Source organism: Mesoplodon bidens (assembly GCF_964165515.1).
Source record: "Mesoplodon bidens genome assembly, chromosome: 2".
Lineage (NCBI taxonomy): Eukaryota > Metazoa > Chordata > Mammalia > Artiodactyla > Ziphiidae > Mesoplodon > Mesoplodon bidens.
This window is the reverse complement of record NC_138177.1, coordinates 125,826,280-125,843,436: the sequence shown is the minus strand read 5'-3', so window position 1 is coordinate 125,843,436 and position 17,157 is coordinate 125,826,280. Positions and strand designations below refer to the sequence as shown.

General features: G+C 35.9%; 1 protein-coding gene across 8 annotated transcripts in view; it reads left to right on the top strand.

The window, feature by feature from the left end:
• SRSF11 (serine and arginine rich splicing factor 11) overlaps positions 1–17,157 on the top strand; it is a 55,282-nt gene that overhangs the window by 25,440 nt on the left and 12,685 nt on the right. For 4 of the 8 annotated variants that reach the window (XM_081224721.1, XM_081224727.1, XM_081224722.1 and 1 more), the window contains 7 exons: positions 560–652; positions 1,452–1,501; positions 3,414–3,541; positions 5,295–5,376; positions 10,483–10,614; positions 12,969–13,058; positions 14,305–14,346. In XM_081224721.1, coding sequence (XP_081080847.1) covers positions 560–652; positions 1,452–1,501; positions 3,414–3,541; positions 5,295–5,376; positions 10,483–10,614; positions 12,969–13,058; positions 14,305–14,346 — 617 coding nt within the window. The remainder of the gene's footprint in view (positions 1–559; positions 653–1,451; positions 1,502–3,413; positions 3,542–5,294; positions 5,377–10,482; positions 10,615–12,968; positions 13,059–14,304; positions 14,347–17,157) is intronic. The other 4 variants (XM_081224728.1, XM_081224724.1, XM_081224726.1 and 1 more) reach the window with 1 other exon arrangement.

The window sequence follows — 17,157 nt, the reverse complement described above, 5'->3', positions numbered from 1 at the left end:
GGAGACAAAAGAACTAGAAAGAATCCCTTCCACAGTCAGTGTCCTTCCAGCCCCCCCGAAAAATAAAGCTTAACATCATGCCAGCTGTCAAAGGAGAAATGCTTATAAGGGTGCTGCCTTCAGTATCACACAGTAGAACAACAAACAGTGGATTTGGAGCTAAGAAGCAGTAAGTATTCATAAATGGCACAAGAATGTGTGAAAATCTTTGCATTTTTTCTAAATACTGATTTTAGGGATAAATGTGCTGTGATGAGTGAAAAATGAGGCCATCATGTTATAGCAGGGATAGGCAAACTATAGCTCTTGGGCCAGACCCCCGTTATCTGTTAATTTTTATTGGAACACAATTATGGCCACTTATTTATGTATTGTCTCTGACTGTTTTTGATCTACAGTGGCATAGTTAAGTAGTTGCACCGGAGTCCCCACAGCCTACAGACTTAAACTAGTTATCATCTGGCCTTTAGAGGAAATAAAAGTTGACGCACTCCCCCAACCCCCACAGTATAAGAAACAGAAACAAGATTTTAAATAAATAAAAATTGAAATTTCACAGATTGGCGCTGTTCCATTGGCTGCTTTGGGAGCTCCTACTCTTGATCCTGCCCTTGCTGCACTTGGGCTTCCTGGAGCAAACTTGAACTCTCAGGTATAACTTAATACCCTTCAACTCTGAGCTCATTTTTGTAATTTAAAAATTTACTTCATTAAATGTTAGTTTGCATTTCAAGAGCAGGAGATAACTGACTGTTATATATTGTAGTAATTTTTTCTTATGTAAACTTGTTAATGAGAGATTTAAAAGGTCACTGCATTATTGGCCCCTTGCCCATCAAAGAATTTCTCATTGGATAAAGTTCAAAGTAGACTAGTTTCACAGGAAGCCCACACCACATTAATATGTTACGAAGTCAAAATAAAGTCATGAAGTGATAGGAATGTGTGTTCATAATTTATTCTCTTATCTACTCACTTGGAAATTTTTGTTTTCCCTCTTTGCGAGTTGGCTAAACTTTTTTCTGAAGTCCTTACTTCATGGAATTCTTTTGACTATTATACTGACTAAGCACTTTGAGTTTTGTTTTATATGTTTCCTTAAAATGTTCCTTGCCTTTAGAAAGTCTTAAAATAAGGAGGAGGTGATTATTCTATAAAATCTGGACTGTTCAGCTTCATAATCTTCATAATTAACCTGATAAAGCAGCTCTGGGTATCCAGTACTACAGTCACTAATGTCACCTGTTTACTTTTTTAATGTTGCAACTAGAAAACTTAGTATGATATATTTGGCTGGCATTATATTTCTGTTGGTCATTGTTGTGCTTGGGATATGTTAGTTTCTGTAGGTTTGCCAGATTGTTCTAGGACATTTCAACATACTAAAAAAATTAAAATAGTAATCGTTTATAGTTCTGTGTGTTCTCATTGCTATTTTTTTGTTTTTCCAGTCTCTTGCAGCAGATCAGTTGCTGAAACTTATGAGTACTGTTGATCCCAAGTAAGGATTTTTTTCTTCTGTTTCCATTGGTGATAGAGATATAGTAATATCTAGAGAACAGGTATTTTATTTTTGATAGCTAAAAGAAGGTTTTCTCAAGGCATGCAATATGTAATCCTGTTTTCTAGAAACAAGAGAAAAAATCCAGAGGTAAGCCCATCTATAAAGGGTTTTTGTTTTGGAATAATTATTGGTCTTTGAAAATCATTGTAAATAGGTTAAACCAGGATGACAAGTAAAGAGCTAAGTGTTGTCTTTAGTTGATTCATTTAAAAAATTATACTGACTACTACTATAAGCTTGTGCCTTCATAGCATTTATACTCAGAAAGGGAGACACTATTTAACTATAGTAAAGCATGTGCATCCAACTAGAGGAAGTACAGAGGTGCTATGGGAACTTATTACAAGGAGGAGAACTTAGTTCAAAGATCAGAGAGGCTAAGCCCTAGGGCAGGCGTCCCCAACCCCCAGGCCGCGGCCCATACCGGTCCACAGCAGCCTGTTAGGAACCAGGCTGCACAGCAGGAGGTGAGTGGCAGGCGAGCAAGTGAAGCTTCGTCTACTGCTCCCCATCACTCGCATTATGCCTGGACCACCACCCCCACACACACACACCCCACACACACCCCGTCCGTCTATGGAAAAATTGTCTTCCACAGAACTGGTCCCTGGAGCCAGGAAGGTTGGGGACCACTGCCCTAGGGGATGAATAAGAGGAAGACAGAAGTGAGGGAAACACTAGCCCAGAGTAAAGGCGTAATACATGTCACATAATAATAGTCAACATCTTTTTAGGGGCTTTGAAGTTTTCTTCATGCTGTAACTTATACTTCCTACTTGATATATCACAAATTCATGAGATATTTTCATTGGTAATTTCTTAGTATATTAAATCTGAGCTTAATGCTTCTTAACTTGGTGAAAGTCACTGTCGGTAAGTGGGAGAGCATGTGGGGGAGGCAGGACAGACTCATTTGATTATAGTAGTTAGTGGCATTTTTTTCCTTAAAAATTACCAGGTAAAATCCAAGTGTCTACCACCCTGCTTATAAAAATATCACTAATACAGTTTTTAGGGGCTTCCCTGGTGGCGCAGTGGTTGAGAGTCCGCCTGCCAGTGCAGGGGACACGGGTTCGTGCCCCGGTCTGGGAGGATCCCACGTGCCGCGGAGCGGCTGGGCCCGTGAGCCATGGCCGCTGAGCCTGAGCGTCCGGAGCCTGTGCTCCGCAGTGGGAGAGGCCACAACAGTGAGAGGCCTGCGTACCGCAAAAAAAAAAAAAAAAAATCACTAATACAGTTTTTAAAGACTCCCTGTGTACTCATTCTTGTTTACATTTCCCACTCTACCCACAAATAACTACCAGCCTCAACTTGGTGTCTACAGTATTTTTTCACTTTTATAAACCCTTAAGGTGTATCTTTAGCCTTTCCATTCAGGCATTTCATAAGTAATATTGGTGTGCCATTGGCTTCTGCCTCAGTTTCTCCCCATCTGCAAGCTTAAAAGTAATTCTCTTCCCCAACAAAATTATGATGATGTAGAAAGTTTTTAAATCATATTAAGGAAGGTTCTGTTAATCAAAAATATTTAGCATCAGCATATTCCCATGTACTAACATTTGTCAAAATGTGTATAGAAAGTTCATGGATGTTGAGCAAAATTAAATAGATTTTTTTTTCTTATTCCACACGTCTCTGAGTCTTTTAAAATGCAGGTGCCAGTGTAAATATCCAAAGCTTACTATACTATATACGTATTACATATAATTTTATCAAAATTGTAGAGTTTCCCCCCTCCCACTTTTTTTCAAGGAGTATCTTACTAAAATGATGATAGGAACATGTGTTTATTTGAAGTGCTGTTGTACATTTTTAAATATTCCAGATGCAATTCTTGGTTCTGTTCCAGGTTGAATCATGTAGCTGCTGGTCTTGTTTCACCAAGTCTGAAATCAGATACCTCTAGTAAAGAAATAGAGGAAGCCATGAAGAGAGTACGAGAAGCACAGTCCCTAATTTCTGCTGCTATAGAACCAGGTAAAATAGGTTTATGCAATTATGTTTGGAAATTTGTTGAATAATACTTAAGTAATTTTTTAAAATTTTATTTTCTGTATTTTGATAAAAGATCATTTAGTGCAGTGATTCTCATTTGGGAGTGGGTGGGTGATATGGGTAAGAGTTGTTACCCAGGCATATTTGGAAATATCTGGAGACACTTAGTTGTCATGCTGGTAACAGCTGCATCCGGTAGGTAGAGGGCCAGGGATATACTAAACATCCTATAGTGTCCAACACCTCCCACTCCCTAAACAAAGAATTCTTCATTCTGAAACATTAGTGCCTAGGATTACCTAATGCTTCATGTGATATTTTGGTGGTTTTTAATTTATGAGGTTGGGGTTTTTTTTTGGTGGTTTTTAATCATTTATGTTTGCCTAAGTTGGGGTATCCTAATTGATTTCAGTCTTTTATTTGACCAAGAAAACCTATTAAAGATCTTCTGTTTATGCCATTTGTTTAAAGAAAAGCAAATATGTTATTCTTTGCAGATTGTCTTTTTGAGATGAAATGAATGGTTGTCCCATTGTCTTCCTGCATGTATTTTGATCTTTGGTCCTGATTTTTTTTTTCCCCCCATTAAAAACAATGTTTTATTCATTTTTCACTCTATTTCTTAATAAATGGGATGGTTTTTATTATATATAGTATTAGGCAAATAATTGTTAAGTATAATGGATAAATTAATACCAGGTGCTTTATGTGTATTATCTCATTTAATCAACAGATTATTAAATAATTAGCCCAAGGTCACATGGCAAGCAGTAGGAACTTTTGATAGACAACTGGACCTGTACGACTCCAAAGCCAGAACACCATTTCTGTTTTCATTGAAAACTCATAACTGAAATGACTAAAATTGGTTGCTTTATGAATTTTTTTTGCCCCAAGATTTTTGTTAATTTATTAGTAATGACATTCGCAATAAATTGAATCCTATTAATGAAATGATCTAAATGTAAAAGAGGAACTCCGTCTCACTTTGGTAGTCCATATACGAAGAATGCAATGGCTGGATTTCTCTTTCATTATGTCCTAAGTTAAAGGAGTAAGTTGAGTTTATGTGTTATTTTAAAACTAGGAAATGATGACAGATCTTTCTAGCTCTGCTCCCTGCACTTACACAGTTGAAAATCAGTGAGGAAGAAGGACAGACAGATTAAAAAAAGAGCTAGCTTAGTAAAATCCAGTTCTGTCCCAGCAGTATAGTGAAAAGAGTTAATGAATGAGACACTATTTATATAAGAAAGGAGCATAGAGCTAAGTGATGAATGAAAGAAGGAACATTTTGCTGGACCAACAATTTTAAATGTTTATTTTATATTTTCAGCGTAAACGTATTTTTTAAACATTTTACGTTTAAGTACTGGTTGGGGAGATGCTATTAATACATAAACATGTAAAGATTATAGTTTTAATCTGGGTGAATGGTAGCTGTATTTTGGGAAGTAGAACCTAGGAATGGAAAAAGAGGCTCATGATTTAGAAATCTCTAAAGGGTCAAGAATGAGAAAGGTAATTATTTTCATAGATTGTTTTATGGGTGACACTTGACAGCCTCCTAAGTCTGGCAAATGAAATAGTCAAAGGAACCTTTAGCTGCCTGAATTTAAGAATTTTGTATTAAAGCTGAAAATTAAGGTAATAAATTATAAAAATAACTCCTGAATGGGAATAATCTTCCTGCTTGATGATGTCTAAAGCCAGGTTCCTTTTCTTTTAAATCCAGATAAGAAAGAAGAAAAACGAAGGCACTCGAGGTCAAGATCACGTTCTAGGAGGAGGAGGACTCCCTCATCTTCTAGGCACAGGTTATTAGATTGATTGCTTTTTGGTAGTAAGTTGTAGGTTAGACAAAGATAATTTCTCTATGTGTCACATCTGCTTATCTCTTAACCTAATTACCTCCTGGTTAAAGTGTTTTTGGTAACTACTGCTATTAGCAGAGTGTGAGAATAAGTGTTCACACATATATAAATGGAGAAAAGACATGGATGATTGATACTTTAAAACCCTGAAAACTCCAGGCTTAGGAGGAAGCCACTGGGATTTGAGCACTAAAATGAATTAGTACTATAGAAAGAGCACTGGACTTGAAACTTTTAACTTGAATTCTAGTTCTGACTTTTCACGGGACTCCTGAGAGTTTGAACATGGAATGTCGTCATGCAGCCTGCAGATTACCATCTAAAGCTTGAATATTTGCAGATGACAACTTGTTATCCTTTTTTGAGATTGTTCTTTGTATTATTGGACAGACCACATGATAGTACCGATTATTCTTTATCCTACGTAGAGTAAGACTAGGCAATTTAAAAGGACCAGTGTATTTTCTTTTTCACATGACATTCCTGTATAAGTTTGTAAGGGTCTGTCTAGCCCAGTGGCTCTCAAACTTGCTGGTATTAGGACCTCTATACTTGTAGAAAATTTGAGTACTCCGATGAGCTTTTGTTTATGTGGTTTATATCTATCATTGTTGGCTATAATAAAATTTGAAACCATCTGAAATAACAATAGTAAACTCATTTGTATTAACTTAGCTTTGAAACAAAACTTTTCCAGAAAAATTAAAAGAATGGCTTTGTTTTAAATCTTTGCAAATCTCTTTAACCTTTGGCTTACTAGAAGGCATGTACAGGATTCTGCATTCAACTTATTGCAGTATATTTTAGTTAACATATGTAGAAAATCTTACACAAATATATAGTGAGAAGAGGGAAAAGTAATTTTATAGTCTTTTCAGGTAATTGGGAATAGTATTCTTTGATACAATACCAAAACTTAACAAGAGTGCTTTCTTAAAAGATAGTAGTAATAGGGAATCTGAAACCGTAATAGTGAACCTTTTATATTTTGCTACCTAAAATCTATTGATCTTTCTTACACCTTGATGGATCTTTTTCCCAGGCATGCTTTTGTACAGTTATGCATTGGTGGTTTGGAAAATGATTGATTATTGCATTATGCAAGTTTTCAAATGTTGACACATTTTGTTACACAAGATCAAAAAATGACTTGGTAACATCGCCACACATCTCATCAGTAAACCCTTTTAAAATGTTAGGAAGCTGTCAAGTTCACAATGGTGTGTTCAAGTTTTCCAAAATCTAATTTTCTCTTGAAAGCTCAAATTTTATTATTGGCAACAAATTAGTTTTCCTTGAAATGATAAACCTTACTCATTTTCCATGAAAGTGTTCTACCGAATACCCAAGTCTGAACAACCATGGTTTGTCACTTGTTCTTTCAGGTAAAGATGATGTTTCATGGCAAATGCAATTAGCTGAGCTGACACTCAGTCACACAGGTGTCTTCCTTGACACAGTCATTGAACTATAAAGTATCAGAAGTGATTTATGCATACTGCCCATTTTGTTGCACAGAATATTGCTGAAAGGACTAGATTTAATATTACTAGTCAATAATACTACTCTAATATTACTCAAGGGACTAGATTTAATAAAATTAAGAGTTTTTACTGGCTTTATCAAAGACATCCTTAGTGAAAATGGCAGGGTTTTTTTTTTTTTCTTTCTTTTTACTGCAAGTGCATACTACAAATGCCAGTGAAGAATACAGTAGATAATAGGGAGGTTCAGTTGCCACTACCTTGATTTGTAATAGGGAGATGCCAGCACTTGTACACCACCATTGCTCTTGCACCATTAGTGTAAATGTCACAGTGGAAAAGGCAAAAAATATCTTGTTACTATTTTGAAGAAAAAAATTGACAGGCCCCATAACATTGTTAAGTCATTTCTTAGACTACTGTGTCTTAGTCCATTCGGCTGCTATAACAATACCATAGACTGGGTGGTTTATAAACAATAGAAATTTACTTCTCACAGTGCTGGAAGCTGGGAAGTTCAAGATCAAGGTGTCAGCAAATTTGGTGTCTGGTGAGGACCTGCTTCCTCATTTATACTTTGCTGTCTCTTCACTGTGTCCTCACATAGGGGAATGGACCAGGGAGTCTTCTGAGACTTCTTTCATATGGGCATTAATCCTATTCATGAAAGCTGCACCTTCATAATGCAGTCACCTCCCAAAGGCCACTACCTCATAATGTCATCACATTGGTTATTCAGTTTTACATAAGAATTTTGGGAGGACACAAACATTCAGTCTGTAGCAGAATGTTACAGGGTGGTTTTGTCTGGTGTGTCTGTCACCCACCTTCCCCCAGCCCATCTCATTCTTAAAGATGTCTTTCAAAAACCCAAATCTAGAACATGTCACAGCTCTATGAAACCTTTAGAAGATCCTTATTGTCTTAATAAGTTGACACATAAAACCTTAGAATGGTGTTCAAGGATCTTTACTATTCATCTGGGTTTAATCTTTCCACACTTGTCAATTGCCACTCCAAAATAGCTAACCTCATTATTATATTTGTTATGGTGATCTGTGATTAGTGATCTTTGATGTTGTTACTATTGCAAAAAGATTACGGCTCACTGAAAGCTTAGGTGATGTTTAGCAATCTTCAGCCACATTTTTAATTAAATTACATACACTGTTTTTTAGACATAATGCTATTGCACACTTCACAGACTACAGTATAGTATAAACATAACTTTTATATTCACTGGGAAACCAAAAATTCATTGTGACTCACTTTATTGCGCTACTCAATTTATTGCAGTGGCCTGGGAACAAACTCATAGAATCTCTGAGCTGTGCCTGTACTTAGAATCCTAACCTTCCAGGACAGGTGCTCTCATAGCTTAGTTTAACACTTAAAAAGACTTAAAAAGGAGAACCTATATCTCTTTCCTTTGTACATAACAGGGACATGCTAAGGCTTTCAAATAATAATTTTAATTATGACCAATGGGAAATAACAATGAAACATTTATTTCCCTGAACAAAGTGCTTTTGAACACTTGTAGTAATGCCTCATAACAGAAAGATAAATATTATGAGTTGCTGTAGTATTTTAAGCATCTTGGTATATAAAATGACCATTACGTTCAATAAGCTTTTTACATATTTAGATACATGATATGATCTTTATTTTTCTAATTTTTAAAAGCTTACGTAAACTGTGTTGAAGTGGCTCTGCAGTGCAATGCTGTTGAAGAATAACTTTCAGCACCTTATAATAAATTGATTGATGTAATACCTCTGCTTATTAGATTTTTTTAACTATTTTATATTATTAATCACTTTGTTTAGAAGGAAACCTACAAGAATGCACTTATGATTTTTTCCTACAACTATATTTTTTCCTATATACATTAGAGGTAGGATAAATGTGTAACCGTTGTGCTAAGATGATTGTTGACTTAAATTTTTGTTAAAGCCAGAATTCTCAAAAGATGAACAATACTTAATTCTAATAGCATCAATTTTGGTTTTCCAGAATTTTAAAAAATTCTTAATAAGAAAATGATGGTTCTGATATTTTATAGGGTCAATATTTCACTCAAAATATATTAGTAGTACCTTTTACTAGTCAAGACACTGTAGTAGTTGCTCAAGGGTACAGTGGTGAATAAGATAGACATATATACCCCTTGTCCTTATGGAGCTTAGAAAAAGGTAGGTAAGCATTACATGAAAATTTCCTAGGATATAGACATGTTATTGAGAGGGATTGCTTTAGTAGATAGTTTCAAATATGGTCACAAATAAGAAATGAGCAAAACATAAAGTTACTGAATTTGATGAGACACTGCTACCGATGGGTTTTGCTGCTCTAGAGAATGATGGCAATACTACGTTGGCACATTAGTAAGAGAAGAGGGAGTCGGTATATAATATATATGTCTACAGTAAGGCACTGAGCTGGCCTTTATAATTTCAACTATTCTGTGATGGAGGTGCTATTGTTTTTCTTTGCTGAAGTAATAGGCTCAAAGAGGTTAAATAATGAATGCTCTCAGTTAACTGGCTTATAAATGAGATTTGAACACAAATCTTCTACATTACTAAAATGTCCGTCCTTTGGCACTTTGAAAAAGTGAAAGCAAAAAGTTTAAATTGTATTTGAAGTGTTCCATGGAAAGAGGTTGAATGGTCCACTAGAAATTAAATGACCAAGTCTAAGCAAAGAACTGCAATTTATTTTCAATTCTTAAAATAGAAAGGAAGAAAATATAGGAAGGAGGATCAAAGAACATCAAAAGGTTAATTGCACTTAACCTTTTAGAGAAAGTATGGGGGTCAGGGTGGTATGCAGTAGGCACAGAGAGAAACATCTCTTACATGGCAGGAAAGAGATGATGATGTAATGTTGAGGACACATAAGAGTAGAAAAGGCAGTTTGTACTGAGTTGAATATATCTGTATCATACTTGGATTTCTCTTAAACTGTAAATCGAAGAAGTGGAATATATTTCAGGGAACAACAATTGGAAATCATAGAAGGCAACACACTATATGGTTTCCATTTTTTAAATGGGAATAATAATGGTACATACTTTATTAGGTTTATTATGAGGGTAAATGAGTTAGTATTTCTAAAGCATGTAGTGGGCATAAATAAGTATTCGATAAGTAGTAAATGGGTTTAACTTGCAATAGTGAGGAATCAAATAAGGTGTACTTGCAAAAATGCTATGTAATTGCGAAATGATGCATATGAGTCAGATATTTTTTGTTTTTCTTCATTCTCTAGAAGTATTTTTAAGTTTGGAGTTGTAGTTTAATGGGCAAAGTAGGATTGGTTTGACAGGTTGAGCAAAAGATTAAAAGGTGAGGAATTCTAGGTGTTAAAACGTATTTACTAATTTCTAGGATATCAAACATGTTGTGTGGAGTAAATAAATAATGGCAGGAAATCACCCTCACTTACTGATGGCTAGTCCACATGTCTGAATCTTTTGTCTGATGCTTATATGAAATAGTCAGAAACAGAGCTAGTCTTTTTCTATTTACATACATGTGTTTGCTTCCTTTTACATTATAAGGCGGTCAAGAAGCAGATCAAGAAGGCGATCACATTCTAAGTCAAGGAGTAGACGACGATCCAAAAGTCCAAGACGGAGAAGATCTCATTCCAGAGAGAGGGGTAGAAGGTCAAGGAGCACATCAAAAAACAGGTACAGTAAAAACCTATTAACAAACACTGAGTGGGAAGACACATTTTAGAGTTCCCAACACCCCCAAATATTGCTGCTTTAATGACAAAGAAGAGGTTATGATAGGAGATAGGACTATACTGAGGAAGAAACTGTTGGAGGAGGCTGACATTGTTTTCTTGTGCTCCTTCATAAACTTGAGATTTCTGCTTACAGCTAAAGCCCTAGATAAAATTTCTTCGTAGTAAAAATTCTTAGCTGTTTCTACTGCCTTTTTTCATTTCCTCTTTTCCATTCAACCATTACTAAGGATTTAGTGTTACCAGCCACATCTCTTGGTATGCCAAAGAGTTTATGGCAGACAATCATACCTTCCTAATTCATCTTTATATACCTCATCGTGAGCACCTTTGTAAATATGAATTCAGTATTGCTATATTCCAGAGGCTGAACCATACTTAACAGTCTTATCCCATGGTTTGGGGACTAGTAGAGAATTAAAGTGAGGATTCATTAAAAAACACATCCCCACCTTAACACTGTATTTCAACTTAAACATGCATTTAGTAATTTGTTTTTTCATATAGGGCCAAACTGTTTGAAATTAGGCCTAGTCTGGAGTAATACATACCAAATCACTTTCTTTTCATTTAAACCACCTTTAAAAGTGTTGAGAACTCTGTTACTTGGAAATACCTCGATTTTTTCCCCCATTTTTAGTTGTCACACAATACAATTTCACAACACTTAATTTTTAACAAATGTCCTTTATCTCTTTCTAAAATATTTGCCTTAATTTTCTAGAAGCAGCCCTATATTTTATACTGCTTTACCCATTTATATATTTAATTATGTAATTAAAATAGTAAGGATCACAGGGAGGGGGCAACAAAATTTATTCTTGGTAAGCATATAACTCAAGTGGGGACAGAGGTTCTGGGATAGCTTTACTGAGTGTTCAGCCTCTAATGAGGCTTTTACTCATGTTTTACAGTTAGTCATCTCTTAATTCAGTCAATCAAACAAGCTTACTTAATGAAACATCTCTTATACAAAGCAATTAGGCATTCCTTCTCTCAGGGAACTTTCTTTATACTAGAAGAGAGATGAATGTAATTACAAAGGAAGGGCCATTGTTACGGATGTCAGAAGAGATTTATTGAGAGGTGACTCTTGAGTATTGAATTCTGAAAGATTTGACTGGACTGGGGGGGGGGGCATGGTTTCAGGTAGAGAATGTTTACAAAGTTAGCATGAATTCTTGAAATAACAAGTATTTTGGTATAGAAGGACCAGGAAAGTTAAAGAGACATATCACCATAGAAGGCTCTGTTGTTCACACTAAGGAGTTTGCGGCTGATCCAGGAGGCAAGAGGAATGAATTGAAAAGTGATGAGCAGGAAATTAATATTTTCAAGTTTGTATTTTGAAAGATTTCTGATTCGGGGTATAGCATGAATTTGTGGAAAACATGACTGGGGCCCCTTAAGGGACTATTAAAATAATCTAGAAATTCAGTGATAAAGACTTGAATGAATAGAGAGGATAACTGATGGAGCAGGATGAGCAAAGATGGGAGGGAATGAAACACAGGATATAGGGTGGGACTAGCCTAGAAAAACGGAAGAGATACTTTAATCTCTAAAACTGTAGAACAGTTGAAAATAGGTGTGTGTTTACGAGTATAAGGATATAAGGGACATACATATATTATAAAAAGGTATATATTTTACCTTTTGTCTAGAATCTTGGGGCGAAAAATGCTGTGGGGAATAAAAGTAAACTTAGAAGAATCTGTAGAAAGATTTTAGTTGAGGCCTGGTTGTAGTACCAGTCCATTTTGATGTTTATTTTCTAAAAGCATTGAATAGCCCACAATATATAGCAGCAGGGAAAAAGTTACAAGGTTGGCTTCATCCATGAAGAGGTTACATCGGGTGTGTGCTTTGAAAGAAGAACTTACAATAGTGATGGGGTTTTGGCCTGTCAGTAGAGGATTTAGAGCGAGGATCGGTTGGGAAACTGGTACTTAGCTGAGAGATAAACAGTGTTGAAGAGCCTAGAGGAAATTATTTAAACTATTACCGTTTATCGCCAGACATACAAAGAAACTGGCCAACATCCTTGTTTTCTTGCCATATAGTCTGCTTTGCTCATGGAGAGAAGTTTTATGTGGAATACCAGGAAAATAGGATTTTTAAAATTTGTTTACCACAAATACGCCACTTGAGTTACTATTATTTTTAAGTTTGTATCACAGTAACATTAAAGAATCAGATTAGATTTCACTGTACTTCTGTTTTTATTTGTAGTTTGATAGAAGTATGTATTAGTTGAATCTTCTAATACATTCATAAATTGTTTTCATTTATTAGAGACAAAAAGAAAGAAGACAAAGAAAAGAAACGTTCCAAAACACCACCAAAAAGTTACAGCACAGCCAGACGTTCCAGAAGTGCGAGCAGGTAGGGTAGCATTATGAATTCTCGCCATTTTTTTAAGCCTTCATTTTTATTTTATTTTTTTACATCGTTATTGGAGTATAATTGCTTTACAATGGTGTGTTAGTTTCTGCTTTATAACAAAGTGAAACAGTTATACATATGTTCCCGTATCTCTTCCCTCTTGTGTCTCCCTCCCACCCTCCCACCCTCCCTATCCCACCCCTCTAGGTGGTCACAAAGCACCGAGCTGATCTCCCTGTACTATGCAGCTGCTTCCCACTAGCTATCTGTTTTACGTTTGGTAGTGTATATATGTCCATGCCACTCTCTCACTTTGTCACAGCTTACCCTTCCCTCTCCCCATATCCTCAAGTCCATTCTCCAGTAGGTCTCTGTCTTTATTCCTGTCTTACCCCTAGGTTCTTCATGACATTTTTTTTTCTTAAATTCCATATGTATGTGTTAGCATACAGTATTTGTCTTTCTGTTTCTGACTTACTTCACTCTGTATGACAGTCTCTAGGTCCATCCACCTCACTACAAATAACTCAATTTCGTTTCTTATTTTGGCAGAGTAATATTCCATTGTATATATGTGCCACATCTCCTTTATCCATTCAGCCAGTGATGGACACTTAAGTTGTTTCCATCTCCTAGCTATTGTAAATAGAGCTGCAATGAACATTTTGGTACATGACTCTTTGAATTATGGTTTTCCCAGGGTATATGCCCAGTAGTGGGATTGCTGGGTCATATGGTAGTTCTATTTGTAGTTTTTTAAGGAACCTCCATACTGTTCTCCATAGTAGCTGTACCAATTCACACTCCCACCAGCAGTGCAAGAGTGTTCCCTTCTCTCCACACCCTCTCAAGCATTTATTGTTTCTAGATTTTTTGAAGATGGCCATTCTGACTGCTGTGAGATGATATCTCATTGTAGTTTTGATTTGCATTTCTCTAATGATTAATGATGTTGAGCATTCTCTCATGTGTTTGTTGGGAGTCTGTATATCTTCTGTGGAGAAATGTCTATTTAGGTCTTCTGCCCATTTTTTGGATTGGGTTGTTTGTTTTTTCGTTATTGAGCTGCATGAGCTGCTGTAAATTTGGGAGATTAATCCATTGTCAGTTGCTTCATTTGCAAATATTTTCTCCCATTCTGAGGGTTGCCTTTTCGTCTTGTTTATGGTTTCCTTTACTGTGCAAAAGCTTTTATGTTTCATTACATCCCATTTGTTTATTTTTGTTTTTGTTTCCGTTTCTCTAGGAGGTGGGTCAAAAAGGATCTTGCTGTGATTTGTGTCATAGAGTGAGTGTTCTGCCTATGTTTTCCTCTAAGAGTTTGATAGTTTCTGGCCTTACATTTAGGTCTTTAATCCATTTGGAGCTTATTTTTGTGTATGGTGTTAGGAAGTGATCTAATCTCATACTTACACATGTAGCTGTCCAGTTTTTCCAGCACCACTTATTGAAGAGGCTGCCCTTTCTCCACTGTACATTCCTGCCTCCTTTATCAAAGATAAGGTGACCATATGTGTGTGGGTTTATCTCTGGGCTTTCTGTTCCTGTTCCATTGATCTATCTTTCTGTTTTTGTGCCAGTACCATACTGTCTTGATTAATGTAGCTTTGTAGTATAGTCTGAAGTCAGGGAGCCTGATTCCTCCAGCTCCGTTTTTCGTTCTCAAGATTGCTTTGACTATTTGGGGTCTTTTGTGTTTTCATACAAATTGTGAAATTTTTTGTTCTAGTTCTGTGAAAAATGCCAGTGGTAGTTTGATAGGGATTGCATTGAATCTGTAGATTGCTTTGGGTAGTAGAGTCATTTTCACAATATTGATTCTTCCAATCCAAGAACATGGTATATCTCTCCATCCATTTGTATCATCTTTAATTTCTTTCATCAGTGTCTTATAATTTTCTGCATACAGGTCTTTTGTCTCCTTAGGTAGGTTTATTCCTAGATATTTTATTCTTTTTGTTGCAATGGTAAATGGGAGTGTTTTCTTGATTTCACTTTCAGATTTTTCTTCATTAGTGTATAGGAATGCCAGAGATTTCTGTACATTAATTTTGTATCCTGCTACTTTATGGAATTCATTGATTAACTCTAGTTTTCTGGTAGCATCTTTAGGATTCTCTATGTATAGTATCATGTCATCTGCAAACAGTGACAGCTTTACTACTTCTTTTCCGATTTGGATTCATTTTATTTCCTTTTGTTCTCTGATTGCTGTGGCTAAAACTTCCAAAACTATTTTGAATAACGGTGGTGAGAGTGGGCAACCTTGTCTTGTTCCTGATCTTAGTGGAAATGCTTTCAGTTTTTCACCATTGAGGACGATGTTGGCTGTGGGTTTGTCCTATATGGCCTTTATTATGTTGAGAAAAGTTCCCTCTATGCCTACTTTCTGGAGGGTTTTTATGGGTGTTGAATTTTGTCCAAAGCTTTCTCTGTATCTATTGAGATGATCATATGGTTTTTCTCCTTCAATTTGTTAATATGGTGTATCACATTGGTTGATTTGCATATATTGAAGAATCCTTGCATTCCTGGAATAAACCCCACTTGATCATGGTGTATGATCCTTTTAATGTGCTGTTGGATTCTGTTTGCTAGTATTTTGTTGAGGATTTTTGCATCTATGTTCATCAGTGATATTGGCCTATAGTTTTCTTTCTTTGTGACATCTTTGTCTGCTTTTGGTATCAGGGTGATGGTGGCCTCGTAGAATGAGTTTGGGAGTGTTCCTCCCTCTGCTCTATTTTGGAAGAGTTTGAGAAGGATGGGTGTTAGCTCTTCTCTAAATGTTTGATAGAATTCGCCTGTGAAGCCATCTGGCCCTGGGCTTTTGTTTGTTGGAAGATTTTTAATCACAGTTTCAACTTCAGTGCTTGTGATTGGTCTGTTCATATTTTCTATTTCTTCCTGATTCAGTCTGGGCAGGTTGTGCATTTCTAAGAATTTGTCCATTTCTTCCAGGTTGTCCATTTTATTGGCATAGAGTTGCTTGTAGTAATCTCTCATGATCTTTTGTATTTCCGCAGTGTACCTTGTTACTTCTCCTTTTTCATTTCTAATTCTATTGATTTGAGGCTTCTCCCTTTTTTTCTTGATGAGTCTGGCTAATGGTTTATCACTTTTGTTTATCTTCTCAAAGAACCAGCTTTTAGTTTTGTTGATCTTTGCTATCGTTTTCTTCATTTCTTTTTCATTTATTTCTGATCTGATCTTTATGATTTCTTTCCTTCTGCTAACTTTGGGGTTTCTTTGTTCTTCTTTAATTGCTTTAGGTGCGAGGTTAGGTTGTTTATTCGAGATGTTTCCCGTTTCTTAAGGTACGATTGTATTGCTGTAAACTTCCCTCTTAGAACTGCTTTTGCTGCATCCCATTGGTTTTGGGTCGTCGTTTCTCCATTGTCATTTGTTTCTAGGTAGTTTTTGATTTCCTCTTTGATTTTTTAGTGATCACTTCGTTATTAAGTAGTGTATTTTTTAGCCTCCATGTGTTTGTATGTTTTACAGATCTTTTCCTGTAATTGATATCTAGTCTCATAGCGTTGTGGTCAGAAAAGATACTTGATAAAATTTCAGTTTTCTTAGATTTACCAAGGCTTGATTTGTGACCCAAGATATGATCTATCCTGGAGAATGTTCCATGAGCACTTGAGAAAAATGTGTATTCTGTTGTTTTTGGATGGAATGTCCTATAAATATCAATTAAGTCCATCTTGTTTAATGTATCATTTAAAGCTTGTGTTTCCTTATTTATTTTCATTTTGGATGATCTGTCCATTGGTGAAAGTGGGGTGTTAAAGTCCCCTACTATGATTGTGTTACTGTTGATTTCTCCTTTTATGGCTGTTAGTATTTGCCTTATGTATTGAGGTGCTCCTATGTTGGGTGCATAAATATTTACAATTGTTATATCTTCTTCTTGGATCGATCCCTTGATCATTATGTAGTGTCCTTCTTTGTCTCTTCTAGTAGTCTTTATTTTAAAGTCTATTTTGTCTGATATGAGAATTGCTACTCCAGCTTTCTTTTGGTTTCCATTTGCATGGAATATCTTTTTCCATCCCCTTACTTTCAGTCTGTATGTGTCTCTAGGTCTGAAGTG